The sequence below is a fragment of the Sarcophilus harrisii genome, chromosome 3, assembly GCF_902635505.1.
Source record: "Sarcophilus harrisii chromosome 3, mSarHar1.11, whole genome shotgun sequence".
NCBI lineage: Eukaryota > Metazoa > Chordata > Mammalia > Dasyuromorphia > Dasyuridae > Sarcophilus > Sarcophilus harrisii.
Genome location: NC_045428.1, coordinates 50,663,617 through 50,690,597, shown reverse-complemented (window position 1 = coordinate 50,690,597; position 26,981 = coordinate 50,663,617). Strand labels below are relative to the sequence as shown.

Genomic DNA, 26,981 nt, shown 5'->3' with positions numbered 1-26,981 from the left:
GGTCTATACAGCCATTATGCTGACTTTATTCTTGTATGTCTGAGAAATGTAGATAATTTATCAATGCCATACCAGAAAACTGAACCACTTCTACCTGAATTTTCTTAGGAAGATTCTGAAGATTAATTGGTAAGATAAGATACCAGATACTGAGGTCCTTTTTCAAGCCAAACTGTCACGCATTCAAACTCTACTACAGAGAAAGCAAGTCCAATGGATTGGTCATATAGTCCGAATGTCAGATGTATGTCTACCTAAAAGACTATTTTATGGAGAACTCAAAGAAGGCAAGTGGTCACCCATTGGTAAGAAGAAGTAGTACAAGGATGCTCTCAAGATTTCTGGGAGATGGGCTGTGAGCCCAGCACTGCATGGTTACATCAAGGGAGATGCTATGTTCCAAGAGTAAAGTAGAATAGTAGTAGCATAAAGGCAACGTAAGCACTATAAATCTAGAGATATCTCTATCCCAGATGTTCTAACAGAACTACTAATGCCCGATCTATAGTCAAGCCTTTGGAATTATTGGACTGATTTGTTACAACTGAATACACTGTACCCTGACTGCAACATTATGATGTCATTGGACCTCTTTGAAAATGAAGGACAAACAACAGTTGATAAACATTTTATGATCCACTTGTTATGTGCCAGGCACTATGCTAAGCAATTATTGTACTCCTCAACTGATATCTTGGTGCTGTCAGAGAAAAAAATGATAAATATGTATATTGGTGGCAGGAAATCATTTAAATTACTGAGACAGACCCAGAATTTAAAAGCAGTAACCAAATCGTGTATTCATTAAGCAGCTCTATGTGACAGATACTGTGCTAGAAAAAAAAAAAAAACACAGACCAGTCCTCCTCACTCAAAAAGCTTATTATGGGAGAGAACATGTACATAGACAGGTATGTTAAAATACATACAAAAATACTAGATAGTTTTTTTTTTTTTGGGGGGGGGGGGAGTACTATCCATCAGCTATGAAGAAGAAGACGGGTCTGAAAGGCTTCACAGGTGCCCATAAACTGGGGAAGAGCTAAACTAGTTGTGGTATATGAAGATAATAGAATATTATTGTTTTATAAAAAATGATGAACAAGCTGATTTTAGAGAGGCCTGGAAAGATTTACATGAACTGATGCTGAGAGAAACAAGCAAAACCAGGAATATATTATACACAGTAACTGCAAGAATGTGCAATGATCAACTATAAAAAACTCAGTTCTCTTCAATGGTGCAATGATCCAAAGCAATCTCAATAGACTTTGGAGAAAATGCCATTTGCATCCAGAAAAAAGAACTAAGGAGACTGAATATAAATCAACACATGTTGTGTTCACTTCTTTTTTTCCTGTTTTTTCAATCTCTTTCTTTTGCTTTGATTATTCTCTCCCAAAATGATTTATAAAGCAAAATGTGTTAAAAATAAAAAAGAGTATCTCTTGGGGGGGGAAAAGAAAGGCTTCACAGAAGGTGGGGCTTGAATCTTTTTTTTTTCCATTTTAATGAAAATGGAATTCTGTGTGCATTGTCACATTATTTGAGTTGACTCGAAGTAATTTTGGAATTCTAAAGTGTAGGTTGAGAAGGGAGAATATTCTGGGTATAAAGGACAGACAGTGTTAATTATCATGAGATAAGAAATGGAGTTTTGTATGAGGACAAAGGAGAAGGCCATGTGTTTGAACTAAAGTGTGTGTGAAGTATGTAAAACTAAACTGAGAAGTAGCTTAGGGCCAGCTTGTGAATAGTTTGAAATGTCAAGTAGGGAAAGAACAAGATCAGACCTGTGCAGTAAGAAAATAACTTTGGCATCTAGGTGAATGATGATTAGCATCGGGAGAGACTTGAGGCAAAGAGAACAATTAGGAGGTCAGAAATGAGATGCTGAGGGTCTGTTTTAGGCTAGGTGGCATTTTCTTTCTTGGCCTGAAAGAAATTACTAAAGTACTAGTGAGCCACAGAGAAGATAGGGTGAACAATAGAGTTCACAATTGCAAAAGGTTTTGTTCATTAAACAAAATTAATCAAATGTATCAAAACTATCAGTACATTTTGTATATATATATATATTAAAATTTAGTTAAAATAACTTCATTTTTGTATATTTATTTATGCAAACATACTTATGAGCTCACTTCATAATTTATTTTAATACAAAAACATCAACATTAGGGATATATCAATCCATGATATTTTCTTTTTTTCTTTTGGATTAGATTATATCATACTATTCCTATAAATTCAAATTTCAACACAATAGATTCTACTAGGAAGATGTTAATTATAAAAGAAAAACCAAACAGAAAAACTCATTTCAAGTACATTTGAGAGTCACTTCATAATTAATTTACAAGGATATATCTCCACTTTTCAAAGTTGATGACAGTTGGCCAGGACAAGCAAAATGAGTGGACTGTACCTATAACTCAGAGCATATATGACATAAAAGATATACTTAACCAAAATATAGTTACTTGACTGTTGTGACAAGAGACGAATGGAATGAATGAAAACGTCTTTATGAATTACTCCATGTAAATACTATTCTAAGCACTGTTCTAAGAGCTGGACTGTATGAATTTCAGATCTCTGACTCTTTGGTACTACTGCCATCTACAGGCAGAACTTTGCAAGAAAAACACCAATTATGCACAGATTGCAAAGTGTTTCTATCTGATTCATACTACTGTCTCCACCAATGAGAAAGTGAATTCGAGTCAAGTCATCAAGTATTTATTAAGTACCTATTATGTACCAGCCACTGTATGCAAAAAAGGGCAGAAAAAGTTGCGGCTCTTAGAAAGTTCATACTCTAATGCAATATGCAAACTACTATATAAAAATAAGGAATATATAAACTAAACTGGAGGTAATCTCAGAGGGAAGGTATCAATAATCAGGAGAAATGGAATTTTAATTGAGACTTGAAGGAAGCTAAGGAAGGCAGGAGGAAGAGATGAAAACGGAATTCCAGGCATGGGGAACAATTAGTGTAAATGTTTCAGGCTGTCACTGGATCAGAGTCCTTGGAAGGGAACAAGATGTAAAAAATACTAGAAAAGTTAGGGAAAGAAGCAGGGTATAAAGGACCTTGAAAGCCAAAAAAAGACTTCCCAATGTGATCTTAGAGGTAATAAGATACTGATATAGTTAGAGCTACCCTTTAGATCAGTCATATGTATAGACAGCAGAGTGGCTGATGGACTGGAGTGGGGGAAGAGATGAGGCCAGGAGACCAAATGAAGGCCACAGCATGAGTCCAAATGTGAGGCCAAAGGAGAAAATGGGGAATACATGAGATGCAGAAAGCAGGGACTGTCTTGCTTTTAAAATGTATATTTCTAACATTTAACAAAGAATCCTTTGCACATAGCAAGGTTTAGTAAATTCTTTTTTATTCATTCATTCATCTAGAATTTTAGCAAGTAAAATTAATATTATCCTAATAATCAACTGAGAGCTCAATTGATTAACCAATGGGCGTGTAAACTGCCCACAGTTTGCCACAGAATGATATAAAGGAAAAGTGTTAAGGACCTCAGATCTTCTGAACTTAGAAGCCATAACTTTCAAAGGTTATTTCTTGATGCTTAAGAAAGCCAAAGCTTCTGCTCTTCTAGTGTTTCCAATATCCAGGGTTTTTTTTTACCCTCTAAAACACAAAACTGTGTAAGAAGAGTTAGGGAATTCAATTAGTTACTGGATAGACCCAGCCTTTCTTTTTTTGTGGTTGGATCTCCAGGAGATAAAGACTAAAGAATAGAGGAATGTTGTGGTAGTACTTTTAGTACCTCCTGGCCCTTCCTACTTCCTATGCCCAAATTTTCAGATCTGGGTAGACTATAGGATAGCAAAAGAACCTGCAAAGGCATTCATTCATTTAAAGAACAGTGAGCATTATACAGACACTTCACTGAACTAAGGGGAATACAAAATTCTAAAATGCAGTCTTCTATTAATAGATTCTCCACTTCCTTTGCAACAGCTCCTTCAATGTTAACATTACACAGTTTAGCTACTTTAAAGTTATTATTCTGATAAAGAGAGATAAATATGAGCTTGAAAACAAGGATCCTCAGGCTCAAGAGATATTGATAACTTAAGTAGGAGAGTTTCTGCAACTATTATTTTCATAAATATCACCTGTTGAACTTTCTAGCAACCCATTACAAAATACTTCTGTCCACTATAGCAGAGAATTTAGAGCTCTTGTTGAGGGAAAGAGGAAACTGACATTCATAAAAATCTTAAAACAACGTGGGGGGAGGGAGGGGGGAAAGAGTCAAGTGGTCTAGAAAAGAAAGGCTCTAAGGAAGAGTCAGATCAAAAAGCCAAAGAGTTAGCTTGATCAATGTTCAAGAGGAGAAGACTAACTCTTATTAATTTTGGAGATACAACACACTCCTAAGGCAAGAGATCTTTAGCCTAACCCTCCACATCCTCTCAGGGTGCTAGGGAACTCTGAGAAGTAGCTATGTTTTCCTCCATGGTTAAGAAGATAGGGATTAGTATTCTGGCTCTATTCAACTAGTTAACATCAATTGGCTTTCATAAAGGGATCCGTATTTCAAAAGTCTAGCAATAAATGTTATATAAACATTTTCCCCCAATTGCTCTCTTGCAGGAAGTAGGCTAATAATTTAGTTTAGACCCTTTAAAAAACATTGGTTATACCAAATTTATGTTTAGATTTGGCATGAAAGCTGGCTGTATGGATGTTTTAGTTGCCACTAGTCCAGGTCTCAGATGTCATTTCTGAAGGTTATTCTTTGAAGCATTGATGGTTAGCAGCAAACCTGTGAACTATGGTATGCCAGAATATCAAGGGATACTCTGAACTTAGTTGCTTTTTAAGGTTTTCCATACTTTGCCACTGTCTGCTTCTGAGATCTATAGATCCCCAGCACTGTCATCTAACCTACTGACATAACCCAAAGACACTGAGACTTTAACATCTATTTCCCATTGTCATACTCTCAGTTATGGAGTGGGAACTCCTTGAGAGCAGGGACTATCTTGCCTTTTCTAGTTTGTATTTCCAGTGCACTTTGTAAATGCCTTTTATTTCATTTATTCATCCCAAAATATTAAAAAGTAGTATCATTATCTAGTGCTTAAATGAAAGCAGAAATCACAATGTGGAGATAAGGGCATCATCTTTGCCACTGAATGGGTGACCAATTAGTCACTCAAATCTTCTTCTTTCTAATAATTATGTTTTTTCTAGCACGTTTACTTATCTAAATTCACATTTAAACACCTTTATAAGTGTTTAGTAGTAAAACTTATACTAGCACTTTCAGTCATTTTTATTATCTCACCTTTGATATATGCTCACATATATTCAACTTTATCTACATATAAAATCAAAATGGTCAAGAGTAGCAAAATGATTAACAATTTTATTTTTCAAAATTCAATTTCAGAATAATCTTCCAAAAGCCTGCAGACAGATTAATCCTTTCAAACAACTTATTTTGTTTCTCAGTAACTAAACCTCCACTCCCACTAATATGGTAATAAACTGTTGTATACTATAATGAAGAAATGAAAGAAAAGAAAATGAGGAAATGAAAAGTCTGATATGCTAAATGCAAAATTATTATGAACAAAATACAACTGATTGTGCATGAATTTTTTCTTTTTTAATAAAGCTTTTTATTTTAAAAAACACACGCACAGTTTTCACCATTCACCTGTGTAAAATGTGTTCCAAATTTTTTCCTCCCTCCCTTCTTCCCACTGCCTCTCCTAGATGTCTGCCTCAAAAAAATTCAAGTTTTTAAAAACTGCTAAGTGTTTTTATTATTTAGAAGCTGAAAACCATACACTTAAATTGAGCTATGAAAGAAATTTTAGTGAATAAGCTGAACACGGTTAATGATCTGTAGAATTTTAACTAATGTAACAATGAAATTTATTGAAAATGTGAGAAATTTGGTCTATCAACCATATAATTTGTTATCAAAATTCCATAAGCCAAAAATCTCATTTTTAACTATTTTTAAGGCAGTTCTAATTTTTAATGTGTGCTTAATATGAGTTAGCGAAACTGGAGGAGAGGACTAACCAGTGTTTAAATCTAAGGGATAGGAAATATTTAAAAATATATTTTAAAATAGCTAATAGTGAAAGCTATCAATGTGCCATATTTTATGTTCTGACAGGTTTACTACTTAATATCTTTGAAGAAGCAAATTTACTTTTATATTTTTATACTTAATTTTTAAAAATACTGTGAAGTGATATATATATATATATACACATATATATTACCTAATCTGGTTTCCTTTGTATATCCTTTCATAAAAAAAACTTCTTAAAAGTAGTAGTAAGACCAAACAGACTCATTCTCTAGCTGCATCCCAAAGACTCAATTTTCTATTGAGTTTTGTACCATTAAATATTATTTATATGGATATAAGAAAAGGAGATAAAGGATCACTAAGAAAAAACAGAATGCAATCCACCAAATTAATCCAATGACAGGAAGAGGGAGAAAAGTACCTTATAAGCAAGGTGATCTTACTATTATATTATTGTTGTTTGTCCTTCATTTCTGAAGAAGCCCAATGATATCATATAAGAGTGATGTCTTGATTTGCCCATGAATTGGAATTGCACAAATTACATAAACTCAGACTAGAAAGAAAAAAGCTTATATTTCTTCTCTCAAGATTTAACTTTATTAGTTATTTGAATGCAACAATTTACTAAGAGAACAAAAGGAATCCCCTTATACACATACAAATAAAAGCCAAATTTTTACAATTTCTTTTAAAATTTAATCAAGCATCATGTTAAGTTATAAGAAGCCATTATCTGCTTACCATTTGGGGTCCAACATTCACATTTATTGGTCCTAAGGTTTTTGGTAAAATTTTTGATGTTGAATTGGTGCTGGAAACTGGAAATGCAACAAGTGAAATGTTACCTAAAAAAAAAAAAAAAAAAAGGCAAAAATCCATTGGTTTTCTGAAATTTCAAGTCATTTTGAATACTAAGATACCTTTTTTTCCTGTAATAAACTAGAAGTATCTGTAATTTTATTTGAAGAGACATGAAGTTATATAAAATTTTCAAAACAAGTTAAATGAAATTTATTTTCAACTTTTTAAAAGTATGTGTTATATATGGAAATAACAGTTAGTTGATACTAACAAAAGAGAATTCCCAACTCCAAAAAAGAAAAAAAAAAAGTAATCCAAATAGCATCTCTAAACAGAAATAGTGAGTTTTGAGAGGAAAAACCAGTCAATTAAGCAATAACAAAAGTATATATTGTCCACCAAATAAAAGTTAGATATTCCAAAACTAATCAGAAAAAATAAACCAAGTCCTTTTTGAACCTTTCTGAATCTGAACTTGTTAAAAATCCCTTGAAGTACAGTCCCACAAAATGAAATAATATTGAACATTTGATAATAATTTTGTTTGTGTTTTAAAGACCATTCTGATGCTGCCCCTACAGTATTTAAGCACTCTACTCTCCATTATTTTAAAGTCTCCTTCCTTTTCTGACAAAGCAATGTTTTGATTATCTTTTCTCTTTCATCACCTCTGCTTATGTCTTTTATTAGCTCCTCTTGGCTTAACCAAGCCTTGATTCTGTGCTCTTCTCTATAACATTTCTTAGGAAATTCATTCCTTCACTGAGCTAAGCCGTGAATCCTCTCCCTTCCATAGACGTTGAGGTAATATATATGGAGAATATTATGTGTCCTCATAGTTGGAGGCAATTATTTGTACAGTAAATATTCCTGTCTTAAAAAAAAAAAAACCCAAAAACAATCAAAGAAGAAAATCATTCCTTTATAACAGATTTAGCCATTATTTCTGTGCTGACAACAGCCAAAAGTAACAACTCCAGAACCACCATTATCATAATAATAGCCAACATTGATAGAGGACTCTAAAATTTGAAGAGTGCTTTATAATAATCACAGTATGTAAATGCTATTATTATCATCATTTTGCAGATGAGGAAACTGAAGAAGAAAGAAGTTAAGTGACTTGCTCAGGGTCACACAACTAGGAAGTACCCAGGCCCAGAGTTCTACTTAGCACTGTCTGGCTACCTTACTAAAGACTCAAGTCTTCTATTTCCAATTACCTTCTGGGAAGGAGGATTACTCACAGATTAGTGCATAGAGCGCCAGGCCCGGAAGAAGGACTCTGATCCCTGAGTTCCTAAACCAACTCCTGCTTTGGATTTCCCTATGTCCACAAATGGCACCACCATTATGTCAGTCATGACTAAGAGGAGAGCTACAAGCAAACTAGAGACATGTAAATGTTCAAATTTGAAAAAAGATATAAATTTTGAATGGAAGAAAGCAGAAATCAATGAGCCTGACACTGATTTCTAGAAAAATTATAGAACGGATTAGTAAACTAGTTTACTAGAACTATAATAGAAATCAGTCAAGATAATCTCTGAAATAACTTTCCACCTCTAAAATCCTCTAATTCTATGAGTCTGTTGTTTATTTTCTTGCTTTGTCTAATTTGACAAAATATCTCTCAAAAGTCAGAAGCTTTACTGATGTTTGTTTCAAACTACTCACAATGAAGGGCCTTTACACAAAAAGGCATTCAAAGTAGAATTCCTTTTTCATCAACATGATTATAAAGGGTACAGTGGAGAGAATGGTGAACTAGGACTCGAGTGTTCTGAGTTTAAAGTCCTGTCTAGCACTTCTTAGCTTACAACCAGAATGGAAATACTCGAAAGCAAGAACCATTTCACTCTTGCTATCATCTTTGTATCTACAGCACCCAGCAGACCACTGACCCATAGAAGGTGCATAATAAACACTTGTTGGCTGACTAATATATACTGCCTTGAATCATGTTACACTCAGTCACACCCTACTCTCTGTGACCCTATTTGAGTTTTTCTTAGTGATGATGCTGGAGTGTTTGCCATTTCCTTCTGCAATTCATTTGACAAATGAGGAAATTATGGCAAACAGGGTGAAGTGACTGGCTCAGGCTCACAGAGCTGATAAGTGTCTGAGGCCAGATTTAAATTTGAGAAGATGAGTTTTCCTGACTCCAGGCCCAGAGTTCTACCCACTGTGCCACTTAGCTATCCTGAGAATTGTTAAAAAATGAAATAAAAAAAATATAGATTAAGATCTGGAAATAATAAAGACATACGTATATATGTACATTTCAACTATTATAATTTAATGAACTTATTTCTTTTAAGACTAGACAAAAAAAACCTTTCCTGTTGTAATGTCAAGTAATTCTTATACAAAAGAAATACTGTACAACAAATGCATTTACAAGTCCTTAATCTATTTAACAAGTTACATTACTTAATGAAGGTGGTGGTTTTTTGTTACAGTACTTACAGGCAAATTCCATAAGCACAGTGAAAATGTTCATTTTTCTGGTTCTATATACTATTCTACTATGAATACAGCCTAAAATCACATTGATTTTTTCATTACATCATACTGTTGACTTCTAATGATCTTGCAGACTAAGAAAATTTGTTGTTTTAACAGACTATCTAAAGAGTCTCCACTTTTGTACTATTATATGACTAATAATCTGAATCCAAATTTAAGATTTTACATTCACTCGGAAGAACTATTGTCTCATCGAGTGATGCAGATCACAACCAACTCTCCATGACCATCCTGTGCAGTTCTTTTCCATGTACTCCCACAAATTGGCCACTAGGGGAGTAGTAGGAAGAGACTGGGCATATATTTTCTTCAGTGCCAATGCCATGTTATCCAGTGCTAAATGGTGCTAATTCCAATTCTAAGCCATCTAGTACATCTAGATCTGTGAAGTTAAGTCTAAATGTGAAGGCTCCTGTCAGATTTCAAATTGTACTATCAAATGGTAATCCTCAAAACAAACTAGTACCGGTTAAAACAGAGTAGTAGATCAGTGAATAGATTGCATACATAATATATAGTAGGTAATAATTATAGTAATCTAGTATTTAATAAACACAAAGATCTATACTTTTGGGAAAAGAACTCACTATTTGACAAAAACTGTGGGAAAAACAGGAAAACAGTTTGGCAGGAATGAGGTGAAGACCAATATCTCACACTATTACAAAATAAGATCAAAATAGGTATATGATTTAAATAAAAAGGGTGATACTGTAATTATATATATGTATATATATATATATATATAAAATATGTTTGCACATATAGAAATAAAATGCTCGATATCACTACTGATTACAGAAATGAAAATTAAAACAACTCTAAGGTTCCATTTTACACCTATCATAGTTACTTTTACAGAAAAGGAAAATGACAAATATTTGAAGAGATGTGGGAAAATTGGGACACTAGTACACTACTAGTAGAGTTGTGAACTGATTCCAAAATATTAGAAAAAGTTTGAAACTATGCCCAAAGAGCTACAAAAATGTGCATACCCTTTTTCATAGCAATGCTGCTACTAGGTCTGTATACCAAAGAGAACAAGAAGAAAGGAAAAGGATTCTTAGGTAAAAAATATTTATAGCAGCTCTTTTTGTGGTAGCAAAAACCTGGAAATTGATAGGATGTCCATTAAATGGAGAATGGCTGAACACGTTGTGATATATGATTGTGATGGAATACTGTTGTGCTATGAAGAGCAATGAAATGATAAGCAATTTCTGCCAGACTGCTCTTCAGTCTCCCCAACAATTTTTTTTAACCAATTGATGACTTCTTATGCCCAAAATTTTAGTCTTTACACTTATCAAATATAAGGTTATCATATTTATTTCCTGCTGAAATTGTATGTCACTCTGTTCCACCAACTCCCTTTCCATTTCTTGGCCAATATTAGACAGTTTTGATAATTATAGCATTATTGTATAGTTTAATATCTAGTACACTTCTAAAGCCTCCTTCATTTACATTTTTTATTAGTTCCCAAGATATTCTAGACTTTTTGTCCTTCCAAATGAATTGTTATTGTTTTTTTCTAATTCAATAAAATAATTTTTAGTAATTTAATTGAGATGGGTTTTCCCCCAAACTAAATCTTTCATTAACATGGTAGTTGTCTTTCTAACACATATATACAAGTCTCACACATTCTGAACGATCTGTCTGAAAAAAAAAGATGCCTAAATATGCCTAAAGGGAATATTTAGAAAAATTCCTTTAAAGTTTTCATTATGTCCATATCACTTACAAAGATACTGTTAAATCTTCAAGGAAGCAGAATTTGGAAGGAGAAAAATATCTCATCTTTGGAAACAAAATTATCAGTCTTTGCAGATAATATGATCACATACTTAGAGAATCTTACAGAATCAACTAAACTAGAAACAATTAACTTCTTTAGCAAAATGGCAGGATATAAAACAAATCCATATAAATCATCAACATTTCTATATGTTACCAAAAAAGTACAGCAGCAAAAGATAAGAAAAGTTTCATTTAAAATAACTGTAGATGATATAAAATATTTGGGAGTCTACCTGCCAAAACAAAGCCAGGAACAATATGAACATAATTACAAAACTCTTTTCACACAAATAAAATCAGATCTAAACAACTGAAAGAATATCAAATGTTCACGGGTAGAGTGAGTTAATATAATAAAAATGACAATTCTACCTAAATTTACTTATTCAGTGCCATGCCAACCAAAATGCCAAGAAATTATTTTATAATGCTAGGAAAAATAACAAAATTCATCTGGAAGAACAATAGGTCAACAATTTCAAGGAAATTAATGAAAAAAAATGTAAATGAAGGGGCCAAACCTAAAACTATAAAATAAAGCAGTGGTCATCAAAACCATTTGGTACTGCCTAAGAAATAGAGTCGTAGACCAGTGGAACAGGTTAGGTTCACAAAACACAATAGTCAAAGATAAACCCAAAGACTCCAGCTTTGGAATTAGAATTCACTATTTGACAAAAATTGCAGGGAAAACTGGAAAATAGTATGGCTGAAACTAGGCACTGACCAACACCTAACACCCTATACCAAGATAATGTAGAAATGGATTCATGATTTATACATAAAGGGTGATACTATAAGCAAATTAGGAGAACAAATTATAGTCTACCTCTCAGATCTGTGGAGAAGGAATTTATAGCCAAAGAAGAACTAGAAAATATTATGAAATACAAAATGGATAATTTTGATTATATTTAATTAAAAAGTTTTGTACAAACAAAACCAATACAGCCCAGATTAAAAGGGAAGCAGAACACAGGAGGAAAAAAATATGTATCCAAGGCTTCTGATTAAAAAATACATAGAGAACTGACCCAAATTTATAAGAATACAAGGCATTCTCCAACTCATAAATGGTCAAAGGATATTTCGATTTTCAGATGAAGAAATTTAAGTCTTTCTTTTCATAGAAAAAATGCTCTAAATCACTATTGATTAGAGAAATGCAAATTAAGACAACTGAAGTACCAATTCATTAGAATTTCCTACTTCAGAGTCTCTCATAGCTTTGATTCTACATTCTTCCCTGAAATTGATGCTTCTACTATTACTCATTATTTCTTACTGCTAATTCCAATAGATTTTTTCTCAGTTCTCATTCTTCTTAATTCCTCTGCATCTTTTAACACTGTTACCCATTCCTTTCTTCTTTCTGTGTAGTTTTTCTATAGTGACTTCTATAATAATCTTTCCCGATATAAGAATCTCTACATATCTGACCATTCCTTTTCTGTCTCTATTGGTAATTCATGCCTCCCAGAAACATATCTCTACAAGTCACTCAAGGTTATGTCCTAGGGCCTCTTCTTTTCTTTCTCTATACTCTTTGTTAAACCTTTCTCCATTCTAATGACCAATAAATACACATATCTATCATAATATCTCTCCAACCCAATAAATACCATCAGTTGTTTGCAGGTCATCTTTACCTGGATACCCAACTGGCAACTCAAACTCAACATGTGTAATACAGAATTCTTTTCTTCCTCTCTACATTTGTCCTTCCTCTTAAATTTTCCTATTTCTGTTGAAGAAACCAAAATTCACTTTTTTCCCCCTTACACTTGCCCCTTTTCTTAATTTTTCTAATTCTGTTGAAGAGACATAATCTCTATCATCCAAGCTAAAAAACTCAGAAATATACTTGCTTCTTCATTTACCCCTTACATGCCATATTCAATCAACTTCTAATTCTTATGATTCTATCAACCAAATATCAAGTATTTAAATGCCTACTATGTGGCAAGGACTGTTCTGGTTTCTGAAGATAGAAGCAAAAGCACAAAATTATTGCTTCTTAGAATGAGCTTACATTCTAAGCAAGTAAGCAGAAAAAACACATGGCATAAATGTCAAGTTAATATGTACATATCAACAAAGCTTTAAAATATAAAGTACTATGGGAGGAAAAGTGCAACAAGATGGGGGAGACCAGGTTTTATGCTAACAATGGAACCTGAGTTGTATCTTAAAGGAAGAGAGGAACTTAATGGGGCAGAATGAAGAAAAATATGCATTCTACCTTCATAACATTTCTTAAATCTATTACTTTCAATCAAGAAAGTATTTATTAAAATGACTAACAGGTTTTTAAATACTTGAAATATAAAGAAAAAAGTGAAACATACTTACCCCTCCAGAAACTGACAACCTGGCTGAATCAAACAACATGTATACACACACACACACCAACACACACACACTGACATATAATGTATATTTTTAATGGCATATAAAAATATATATTTTAAATTTTCATTGACCTTTTGCTTTTACATAGGCAATATCTCCAAATGAAATCTTTTCCATTCCCCAATCCCAAGAGCCACACCTTATTTTAAAAAGACCAAAATGGGAGTAGGGCACAGTACAGACTCCATCAATCTGTTAAGATGGCATCATCTGCACGGAGAATGCTGAGGAGTGGTTTCCAGGCAAGTCAAGAAGACAGAAGCACACGTGGACCTTCTATAATTATTCTGGTTGTTCTATCACATAGCTGGGGCAGAGACTTTCTCAGCTAGCCTAAACAGTAGGCATTTTTCAAATGGATTTACAGCACCAGCCATGTATTGGCTACATTCATTTCTGAAGAAAAGAGGTAACTTTTATTAATGTCTTCTGATAAGGGAACCATGCGGCCTCCCACCCTCATCTCTTGAGACAGTATAGTTTTCCCTAAAATGGTCTTTGGTCTTTAGTTTTTTTGCTTGTTCTATTCTAAGTACCCAGAATGAAGTCTTTATTTAGGACTGGGAGCATAAATCAAAGGGATCCCTATTAAAAGTTAGTGAGACTGTGAGCTCTTTGAGGAAGGGATTAGTTTGGTTTTTATATCTTTAAGACTTACCACCCTGTTTGTGTACGCTAAATATCTACTGCATTTGAGGAAGTATTCCAGAAATAAGAATTAGAAAAGGAATAAAAAGAGGCAAGATAGTTCAGGCTTTATTACTTCTATTAACAATCCAATGATTTTTTTTTCAAGAAATAGTCTTGTGTTGAATCCTCTATCATCTCATTCTTTCATCTCTTCTGCCACCTAATTCTTACTCAAATTTTCTTCTAAATTAGCAATCACATGGAATTTATATTTTTAAAATTGAATTTTATCATCATACTCAAGTCTGTTATTCTCATTTACCAAGAATCTTTTATATTGATTCTGTAAGCTAATATATTAATTAGCTTTCCTGAGAAATTTGTTAAGAATGTCTTTTTTTAATAACTTTCAAAATAATTTTTATTGTCAAATTTTGTATTTTAGTTCTTCTCCTGGAAAGTCTTAGTACCACGGAGTTGACAACACACCAGGAAGTGATGAGATTGATCCTTCATTCAACTGGGGAATCTCTACAAATAGAAATGGTTTTCTAATATACTGGTGATTACCTCCCCCGAAGGGAGGTTCCACAGGATTCATGACCACACCTTGGATACGAGACCACAATTTCTCCTGGCCTTGTATTTGTGGTAAGCATTCCCTTAAGGATGAGTTTATTAGTATGATCTCCTCCAGAAACAACACTAACCACAGCTGTGTTTGCAGGGATCACTTTCTTTGAGCCTGAAGGTAGCTTTCAGGCATGTTTTCTTGGTTTCAGATTGTGGGAAATCACTGTGGCTTAGTTTCCAGATGCTTGGGCAAACTTATCCTGGTCAACAGGCTTTTCTTCAAGACAGCAAACTATGGTCCTTTCAGGCATAGTACCAATTGACAGGATATTGCTAATGTTGAGCTGAAGTTTCTTACCACAGTACACAAACTAGTCCATATGGATACCTTCAGCAGCAATGAACAACTTTGTCTTCTTTTTAAATCAGTAAGGATCCCAGCAATGTACCTTTGCTAGAGAAACCCTTCAGCCTAGATCATAGATTATGTCCTTTATGACACCTTAATGTAGCCATATTATAATGCCGGAGAAACTGAGCAAGAGACCAATTTAATAGTTTTTTAAATGGAGAGATATACTGGGACCAAATGGATCTTGGTCCCAGGGCTGGAGGAAACTATCATAAGAATCCAGCACTAAGTATCAGAGAGCAAACTTTTTTTAATAGATAACAAGAACAATGACATAATAGGGAAGGTACCTGGATGGGGATAACCTAATGGGGAGAGGCACCTAGGATGACACAATGGAGGGAGGTACTGGAGAGGTTACTAATATTCTAATGATATCTAAAATGGATAAACCTTTATCTTGTCAAACATTAAGAAGGAATGACTATAACCTAAAGATATAAAACCTTTATATTATCAACCATATATCAACACAGTTAAGAAAGTATAATAAACTTTGCTTTGCTTCTAGACATCTCTCCAGCTTTTTTTATTAAATGCTGTCTGAACCACACATTGGGTAAATGGAAGGATATAATACTCTTAACCAAAAAAAAAAAAAAAAAAGAAGTTTGGTTGAAAAATAATTTTGGGGGGGAGATAAATTTGTGAATATGGTTTTCATTGAGAAGAAGGTCTCTTCACATTGGGCAGGAGTCCTGGTAGGCAGCTGTGTCCAAGAGGAGAGGTCCCTTGGCAAAGCATACTACTTCAGGCTTCTGCAAAAATATGGAGTTTAGAATTGTCCTTTATAGAAATCTGAGGCTAAAACTTCCAGTTGAAAAGAAAACCAATGCCCCCAGGCCTAGATACTTATCAATATCAGGCCCAGATCTCCAGTTGAATAAAAATCACTTTGAAGGCTTCCAGCAATCCAAAAAGATCAGTGTGTGTGTGTGCCCAGAAAAAATTTATAAAAGAGATTTTAAAAATAAAATGAAAGACATTAAGGAAAAACTAAAATAAATAAATAAATAAAAACATCCAAGAAAAAGATTATAAAAAAAAGTTATACAACAAGAAAAGGAAACAGAGTCTCAAAAATGAAAATAACTTTTTGAAAATTAGAATCCGGCAAGGAGGAAGACAATGAAGCTATGAGAGACCAAGAAATAACAAAAACAGATTATAAAGAATGAGAAAATAGAACAGAACATGAAACATCTTGTAAGAAAAACAACAGATCTGGAAAAGAGACCAAGAAGAGAAAACATAAGAATTATTGGACTGCCAGAAAGTTGTGACCAAAAAAAGAATCTTGACATAATCCAAAAAAATTTGTCCTGGAGTGATAGAACATGAGGGGAAAGTAGAAATAAAAAAAAAATTCACTGATCACCACTTCAAAGAGATCCTTTGTGGAAAACATATAGGAATATTATTGCAAAATTTTGAAATCCAAGATCAAAGAGAAAATTTTGCAAAAAAAAAGAAGCAATTAAAATATGCTGGAGCTATAAATAGCATTATATAGGACTTATTAGCAACCACAATAAAAGAGCATAGGTCCTAGGAATCATATATACCGGCAATCAAAAGAACTAGACCTGTGGCCAAAAATATCATATCCTACAAAACTATCCACAATATTTAATGAAAAAAAAATGGATTAGCAAATAATTCAATGAATTAGCAGATTTTCAGGATTTTCTATCAACCAAACCAGAACTCAATGGAAAATTTAACATATAAGAACCAATGTCCAAGATTAATTTTAAGGAACTTAATATGGACAAATTATTTATATTTTTTTTACATGAAAATGTATATCATATATTAAAGATTGACATCACTAATTGGGTAGGTTAAAAGAAAGATATATTCAAATGAGGTGCAGAAGAATAAACAGAGGCATTAGAGGAGGGAAAGAGGGCTCATAATTCTAAAAACCTATTCATATTAGGAATGTATTTAATATGCAACACTACAAATATACCATGAAGGGTATAGATAGATAGATAGATAGATAGATTGATTTTGGAGAGTGACATACACACACATACACACTACTCTCCAAAATCTATCTAGAAATAAAAGGGGGGAGTGAGGGAATAGGTGGAGGAGGAAGCAAAGGGAGGGGGAAGAAGATAAGGGAGAGGAATTCATGGGTGGGAGGAGGTTAAGTAATAGCAAGGCAAGTTAAGGATCAGAATTAAAGTAGAAGAGTTAGCAGGGAAAGGAAAGAAGAGACAGACAAACACTACAACAAGAATCAGGAGTTGACTTTATTAAGGAAAAAAATATGGCTAGTAATCATTGTTCTTAGACACAGTCAAACTTTAAGATCTATCAAGAAATAAACTTACATGTCAGCCATACTAATATTGCTTTAAATGCATGTTTACATGTGGGTACATACATGTGTATGTATACATGTGTCTGGATGTATGTAGATATGTATGCATTTTGCTCCATGTATGGGTATATATAGATATATGCATATGTGTGGATGGATGTATATGTATATGTGTGTGTATGTATGTTTCTGGGCAGGGGCATGTGTGTGTGTGTGTGTGTGTGTGTGTTCACACATGTGCATGTATAAATATAGAGATGTCTGTCTGTGGGAATTGGAGGGGATGAAAAGGGTAAAAAAAAGTATAAAGCAAAGAACAAAAGAACAACCTATAAGGAAGTAAAAAAAAAAAAGACAGACACTCATAAATATAACTAATATATATCTTTTCTTGAACTGGAACTTTATTGTTACATATTTTGAATATCCCCTGACATTCTGATGGGCACATGACAGTGTTTGCTTTGTTTTGTTTTTCTTTTTAAATCTATGAATTAAAAAAAAAAAAAAAGAAAAATATTCCAAAGAAACTGAACATTCCATCTTTAATAAGCAATGGTGAAATGGAGCTCAGAAGAGATTATAGTTAAATATGTACACACAGAGAAATATACCTACATCTATTTAACTATGCAAATTTGGGAGTTATTTGCATAAACCCATATAGATCCTAAACCCATGAATATTAATGACATAACTAGATAACCAACAGTGAAAATATAATGAAAGAAGCTCAGGATTAAAGGGGACATAGCCACTTTGAATGAGAGATGATCTAGCAAAGGATATACATTTTGGTTATGTATTTATGAACAGATCTAACTATTGGACATTGTATAACAAGAACAACAAGAAAACTATGTAATTTAATAGAACATATGTTGTAAGTTCTGTTGAAGAAGGTATGCGAGCACCAAAATGTTAGCAATACCAGGAAACCACAACCTTAGTCTTGATCACATTTCGGGGGTGTTCTTTTTTAATATTTATTTCTGTTACTCAATTTATGAGATAAGGCCTTCTAAGGAGCAGGAGTCAAACACTCAAGAGTAAGTAACAAGATAACCAACATTAGGGCACAAAATGACTTGGACTTTAATCCCTACAAAGCACCTTAGAATGTAAGATTCCATACAAAATGCAAAGAGGACAAAAATCCATATCATTATATTTTAAAAAGATCGCCAACTATATTTCTGGAACCTCAAATAAATATCAAAATTTCAGGGTTTGGTTTTTATTAGCAGTAATAACTAAATAAGCTATAAAACCAGCTGAAAAGTTTCCACTGGGGTTTCTATAAGTTGTAAGCACATCCACAAACAAAGGGGCAGAATAAAAAATTCAGCATTGTCAATGTAACTTGGATTCTACTGCTCTGGCTACTATCCTTCCTCTTATACTCAAACATGGCTCTAAACAGGCTTTAAAAATTCAATCATCTAAAATTTTCATCAGATTCATAAACTGAACTCCCAACCCTCTAAGAAACTGGCTCTGACTAATAGTCCCCTGAATATCCAAAAATCATACCCTGGCATTCTTAAGTAATTTTGAGGTTTGCTCTTAGGTAGTTCCCTGAATTTTCTTCTCTAAAGTAACCTGTGCACTTGAAGAAAAATGGCAACAATGAAGAGCTGGCAGCTGTTCCATTCATTAGTCCCAAGCTTTTGGCAAATATTCTATTTCAATTTTATGAGTACTTGATAAAGAATATCTTTTTGTATTCTATATATGGACATCTTGAATTTTACAATTTATTGCATGAAAAATCCAAACTGTACCTGAATACTACCCATCTGATCAACTGAGAAGAAGTTCATTCAAACAATTATGGAGTGCTTACAGAAGAATGAAAATTAATTTGATCTATGGCACATTCTGGGTTCTAAAATCTACTAAGGGGTAACAAAATGACTGACTTGTGGGAATGTGAGATGGGGATAGCATACTGCTAAGATAAAAGAATCAAGAAAAATTGGGACCAAAATAAAAGATACCATGCTTATTTTCAAAATGAAAAAAGAAATACACATAAAAATTATTCTTGATACATAAATAGCTTAATTTGTGGAAAGTCTGTGGGAAAACATGGACAAAAATTAAAGCACAGACAGGCTATTAGTAGAAATTGAGTGGATGCCCATTAGTTGAGGAAGAACTGAATAAATTATTGTATATGAACATAATATAATATTATTGTTCTATAAGAAATAAGAAGCAGGCTAATTTCAGAAAATCATGGACTAATGTCAATCTCAATGTTAATGATGGTGAATGCAGAACCAAGAGAACATTGTACACAATAACAGCAAGATTAGGTGATGATCAGATGGACTTGATTCTTCTCAGCAATGTGGTGAGTCACAACAATTTCAATAATCTTAGAATGGAAAATGCCATCCTATTCAGAAAGAGAACTATAGAGATTGTATGTGGATCAAAGTATAGTACTTTCATCTTTGTTTGCTTGCTTGTTTCCCTTTTGGTCTGATTTTTCTTGCACAACATGAAAAATATGGAAAATGATTGTATATGTTAAACCTCACACTGTTTCTTATGTTGGGGAAGGGGAGGTAAGAGAGGGAGGGAGAAAAATGTGGAACACAAAATCTTACAGAAATGAATGCTGAAAAATAAAATCCTCCCCACCTACCCCCAAAACTCAATTTAGGTCACATACAGTTTCACAGCATGCTTGAGAGATCTCTCAAAAAATGACTTGAATCTCTAAATCAACACTCCCAATATGAATAGTTTTCAACCTTTTAGAGGCCATCAGGATTGAGTAACTTGCTCTTTACCTCAAAGCTAGTAAGTGCCTGAGGCCAAATTTGATTTCAGATCCTCCCGATTCCAAGGCTGAAGCTCTTTCCATTGTGCCAGCTCTTCAAGTTCACATTTCTTAAGCTTATGGATAAAGATATCTTAAGAAAGTTGATCAAATTTAGTATCGAACTCAAGACCATTTCCACACTAGTCTCAACTTACTAAACAATTAATTCTAAAAAATGAAGAGGTTAATTGGCCTGAGTTACTCAATATCCATAATCTTGGGTTATCATTTCATCTTTCTGGGCCTCAGGTTCTTCATTTATAAAATGAGAAGTTTGAAATACGTCCCTTCTAAGGTCTCTCTGGCTCTGCATCCTATGATACTCTAACCCCTACAATACTCATTCCAAATGGTAATTATTATCCTTCTCTAAGTGATTATAAACCTTCTGTTTAATAATCCATTCTGGAATGTTGCCAGGGAGCAATGTCAAGTTCAGCAGTCTAGTTTCTAGCATTCATCCTTTCCCACCTTTTGTATATCTAGACAACATTCACCCACCTCCAGTTTTTTGGCACTTCTTCCAGTGTCCATGAGGCCTCAAAGATTTCTGATCATGGTTCCACAATCACATCTGCAAGATCTTTCGGTTTCCTGGATGTAATTCGCCTGAGCTTGGAGAATCATTTAAATCAGCTAGGTGCTCACTTACTACATCCTCACCTATCTTGAGCTTCAAGTTCTTCTTAATCATGTCTGTTCTATCTTTCCAGTTTGTAGATCATTATCCTTAATATAGAAGAGAAAAGCAAAATGGGAGATAAGCAGCTTTGCTTTCTCTGTCATCTGTTAACATCATACCACCTGCCCCACACCACAGACAATCCCCATCCTTGTTTGTTTTGCTCCTTCCAAGCATAGTTCTTAGAGCCACTTTAATTGTCCTTGAAAAATTTTTTTTTAAACAAGCTTCAACTTATTCTGGATTTAGCCTTATTCTCTTTGCAGAAATCTGTGCCAAGTTTAAATGTGTCCTATGCTATGTGTCCTTTCACAAAAGCCATTTTGTGAATGTTTTCTCCACGTCTGAGTTCATCAAAGAATCTTTGAAGAAATCACATTGGTTTCATTAGATTCCTTCCCCTCTGCTTTCTTTATAGGTTCTTTTGTCTCCATTCTCAGAATTTCTTATTTGAGAACCTCTCATCTCCTTTTGGAACACATTTCCCTGCTATAGTTGCTCCCACTGGGATCATATTTATCTTTTATCTGCAAATTCTGAAATCCAATTTCCTAAAGTTTAGGCTGGATTTTAAATTAAGTGAATTCAATTCAAGTACTATCTGTCCCAAATACCACTTATGCCACCTTTGACAAGTAACTTCATGTATAGAAAGGATTGAACTTTTAAGGTCTTTTCCCATTCCAAATTTATGACCTCATGTATGTTCCATTAAAGTCCCTCTCAACTCTAAATATATGATCCTAAGGTCATTTTACTATGCCTCAAATTCTTTTAATGTCTTCATACATCAGATTACATAGCCACTATTTTCTAAGGTTTTAAAAATTAAGTCCCAAATACAGTTTTCCTTATGAATTCCTAAATTTTTTTTTTTTTTTATAAAACAAAACTGTCAGCAAGGAAAGTCAAGACTGTATTATAGAACTTGTTTTCAGTAAAATGAGATGTCCAGCAATTTGTTGGGATATCTGAAACCTCCTATCACTAAACATTTCCTTTGTAAAAGTTTTGCATTCAGTTTTTAAAAAGTATCATCAATAATTTCCATGTAAATGTTGAAGTCAAGAGAATAATCTATAGGTCACATCCTGACTCACAACTAGATTTCTACTCTCAGGTTAACTGATTTCCACACAGCTCTTTTTGACATTCAGTGTGTGTGTGTGTGTGTGTGTGTATGTCTTTTCTTTATATTATTTGTTTTTCTGACCAAAATACAATCTTTCATTGTTTCTCATTAATATATACCTACTATGCATAATACAGAACAGTTAGGTGGTATGATGGATAAAATGCTGGGCAAAGAGTGAGGAAGGCTTATTTGCCTAAATTCAAATCTGTTCCCCAGACACTAACTAGGTATATGACCCTGGGCAAATAACTTAACTTTGTTTGCCTCAGCTTCTTCTTCTGTAAAATAAGTTGGAGAAGGATACAGTAAACCACTACAATATTTATGCCACTCCCCTTCATCAAACCCAAATGAAGTCAAGACGAGTTGGACATGACTAAAACAAATGAACAATAAATATATTAATATGGAGTTCTCAGTCTCAATCTTTTTCCTGTTATCTTCAGTGAATTAAGCTGGTTGTCTCTTCTCATATTGCTCTTTTTCTGTCATATCTATTGGTCTCTGATACTACCTAATATGACACCTTTTTCTTAATATTTTTCTGCCTCCTTTTCAAATTTTTATTTTGGTCTTTTGACCAGATCAATGAATCTTCTGTCCCAGTTCTCCTCAAACAAACTCCAGGCCTTGTCAGAAATCCATCATTCTGGTAGCATAAACTATAGTCCAGAAAATTAAATTCTGTTCTTCAATATTAACTAGGTAATCAGTTATTTACTTCCTCAGAGAGCAAAGAAGAAAAACAACTTTTCACAAGTTCTAGCCACTTCTTTTCTATATTTCAACATAATCAGATCTCTTCCTTTCTAAAAAATAATCAAAAAATTCACTGAATTTTTATGGCCACTTATCCCTATTCTTCAAATTCCATCTTTGAGAACATCATCTACTTAACAGAATTAAATCTCAGGCTCTTGTCTAGCCTGATCAATGTTATGAGAACAAGTATATTCTAGTGCAAGGCTAGACTGGGGATAGCCGAGATCTGGAGAAGAAGATTTATCTTTAAACTGGAGGGTTTGTTTTTTAGCTCTTTCAAAAGTCATAACAGCCCCAAAAGTGAGGGGCAGGACTCTAAGTAAAGGTCAGTCTCTAAAGTTTATGGTTTAAGGCTTAGGAAGTCTCTAGTGAGCTCTTTTATGCAATTCAAATCTTTTAAGGATTCCATAATGTAAAAGAAAAGATTATGAGGACAGTGAGTCAGGCTTCTGTTAAACAGATATGGAAGCAAAATCCTGGCAATCTACTAAAGTATAATTAGAGTATTTCAATTAACAGTATAGATTGATTTGGAAGTGATAAAGCTCCAACTTTGGTCAATGGATCTTATTTTCCCTACATTTACTTCCAACGACTATATTATCTGATCCTGTGGTTTTGATTAGTATATTTATTTCTTCAAGATGCCCTTTGTAGTTTCTGCATAAAAGGTTTCATTTTTAACAAGATGTCAAAATTAACACTATACAATGATTAGACCTAAGAATTGCAAATACCCAGAATATTTTTTAATATGAAGTCCTTTACACTCAATTTTCCAAATATTATTAAAAAGCATCTCCAAAAAACTGTCAATGAATCATTTATTGACATGGAAAAGAACAGAAGAAAATTCAGATCTGGATCTGGATCTGTATTAGATATAGATAACAAAGCAATCATGGGTATTATTGGGTTATATTTCAGATACATTAAAAAACAAGCAAGATGTAATTCACAATTTCATATATAATGCCAACTTCTGAACTTCTTTATATGGAAATGTTCATGTTTATTATATTCTTCAGCTTGCACTTATGTAAAAATTGTATTTCCTAAAAGCTCTTACTTTTCTCATAAACCAAAATAAATGTTTTTGCAACTGTGCATACATCTCTTTACTTCTCTGGTCTCAGTTTGCTCATATGTAAAAGTAAAGAGGTTAGAAGAGAGGATTTTTAAAGTCCTCTCCAGCTCTCAAGATCATACATGGATTATTATAATCTTTTAATTTTGGTCTTCTCTTTTCCAGGATCTCATCCCCTTCCATCTGTCCAAAGTGGTCTTGCCAAAATCTTTCGACTACATTACTTACTGATCTATTCCTTTGACTTTCTGAACCAAATGATAATTATTATGTTTGCTTCTAACACTACCATCGGATCAAGTTTGACTTTGTCATTTTAAAATTTCTTTACTTTCTCACAAAATACTTCATTTCACATCTTTCTCATTCCCATTTCCATCTATTTTCATTCAAGCTTTTCCACTTAATTCAGTACAATGCATCTCCTATATTCACAATTACTGACTGACTTTTCCTTATGACAAAAACAACTTGACACTTGGACTCCTCTAAGGCACTGCCTCATCCTGCTTACCTTTGTCCAAAAGTTCACCTTCTTTAGGAAATCTATTCAAATTAAGGGAATAAAAAGATGCTCATTCATGGAACAATCTAATTACACCCTGTTAGACTTCACCTCACTCTGGAGACTTTATTTAGAAAAAAGCAAGAATTGTATTTGCTCTTCTATTTTCCTGAGACCCTCACAATAAACTCGTGCTCTTCAGCCCTAAATATTGTGCTTCACAATTGGCATATTGTGAGCAATTAAACAACAGTAAGAGGCATGTTTGCCAAATGGAACACATGCAATTGCCTAGGCACAGAAAAAGGCTGTTAAGCAGAAAACAGAAAATGTTATCTCCTACCAACAGTCTGCATGGTTAGAGTAGATCAAGGGAGGTGGATGCAACTAGAGAGATCAGAGTTTACTATTATCAACAGACACAGGTCATTTAGAAATCACTCACATAAAAATACTACTGCTCCTCTTGCCAGGTAAATTGCCTTTAACTCTGTTATAGATAGGAAGGAATTAGTTTATATACAGGCATTATATTACTCAAATATATATATATATATATATATATATATGCTCAAGCTGATGAATAGTGTAGAGAAAAAGAATTTTAAAATTAATTTAAACTTTAAAACACTTAAGATTAAGAACTAATAATAAAGTCATCATCATAAACCATTACAATTTCATATGAATTTTGCAATAAATAAAGAGAATGGTAAAAAATCTCCATCATACCTCAAATACCACCTACCTCAAAAAAACATCTCAAAAACAATCCTTTGTGTCCTAACAGAATCCATTCAAATGCTTTCAAGTTTCATAAACATAAACAGTTCATTTTGCCATCAGGAAAATAAGTTTCCTATTACAAATGAATGGAAATATCAAGAATGATAATTTGTGCAAACATATCCCACTTTACCAATCAATTTACAGGATTATAATAAACTTAGAGTTGGAAAGGACCCTGATAATCATATAATCCATTCCATTAACAAAAAGATAAGAAATTGAGGCCCAATGATATTAAATGACTTGTTTAAGCTCATATAGTTATTAAGTGGTAGAACCAGAATTGGAAGCTGAGCCCTTGAACTGCAAGTCAAGGACTCTTTCTATTGGACCACTCTCCAAAAATCTGTTCAGCTAATTACATAAATGACTGATATAACATGACTTCTCTGGGAAAGCTCATCATGAGCTACAATTTACAATGCCAAAAAGTCATCTACCCTGAAGATAATGGAGTGGATACTACTTGGCACCAATAACACTTCCTATTAACTCTATTACAGCTTAAGAGAAGACATCTATCTTGATGTATATTTCCCAGGGCAAGCAAGATTAGATACATAACTGTAGAGGGATGTGTATGTATATGCATACATTTTTCATACACACATATATATAGTAATTTGGAGATAATACAGAAGAGAAGATGCTAGTATTAAAGAAGAACTGGGAAAGGCTTCTCATATTTGGTGGAACTTAGGCTGAGACTTAAAGGAAGCCAGGGAAACCAGGAGGCAGAGATGAGGAGAAAGTTAGTTTCAGGTATAGGGGGCAGTGAGTGAAAATCATCATGTGACAGGAATAGCAAAATGACCAGTATTATTGGATCACAAAATATATGACGGAAAATAAGGTGTAAGAGAGAGATGACATGGTCAGACCTGAGCTTCAGGAAGATCATTTTTACATAGAGTGGAACATAGACTAGAATGGGGAGAAATTAATTTAGAGATACCAGTGATCTCTAACCTTACCTTTTCTGTAAGTTAAATAAGAACTATTTTGTAAACTCCTTGAGGGCAGAAACTGTATTATTTTTATTTCCGTAACTAACACCAAGCACAGGTTTTTCTTGCACACAGCAGATATTTAATGTTTTTTGAATTTAATAAAAATGCTCAATCAATCAATCAACAGACATGTATTAACATATACTATATACTAAGTGCTAGAAATGCAAAGATAGAAGCAATCCCTTCCTTTCAAGAAGCTTCCCATCTACAGGGAAAGACAGCAAGAACACAGAAGTAAATACAAAATAAATACAAAAATCAGAACACAATGCTATGTTCCAATGCACTGAAAACTAATGCACTTGTCTGTACAGCTCTGTATAGCCACAAACCTCATACCTAAAAAGTTAGCCACCAGGTGATGGAGTTTTTGGCACAGCAACTCATCAAAACCATCTATTATCATTGTGTGAAGAGACTATTGTCTCACCTCAGTGATAGAATAGCCACGGCAACGAAACTGTGTTTTAGGGTAAGGAATGAAATTTACACAATCACTTTTTGAGATAACAGTTATCATAAAAATCTGCTTCTAAAGAGTAAAGAATTATTTCAGCAATTGCCATAATAATT

At 33.5% G+C, this 26,981-nt stretch overlaps 1 protein-coding gene and 1 pseudogene across 28 annotated transcripts in view; both read right to left on the bottom strand.

Annotated features, from left to right (window-relative positions):
* The window catches only part of TFDP2 (transcription factor Dp-2), a 153,360-nt gene that overhangs the window by 51,743 nt on the left and 74,636 nt on the right, over positions 1-26,981 (bottom strand). For 22 of the 28 annotated variants that reach the window (XM_031957828.1, XM_031957849.1, XM_031957827.1 and 19 more), the window contains one exon: positions 6,840-6,943. In XM_031957828.1, coding sequence (XP_031813688.1) covers positions 6,840-6,943 — 104 coding nt within the window. Of the gene's footprint in view, positions 1-6,839; positions 6,944-20,936; positions 21,165-25,354; positions 25,466-26,981 lie in introns of all 28 variants that reach the window. The other 6 variants (XM_031957836.1, XM_031957847.1, XM_031957853.1 and 3 more) reach the window with 2 other exon arrangements.
* LOC105750052 lies at positions 12,362-21,129 on the bottom strand (annotated as a pseudogene).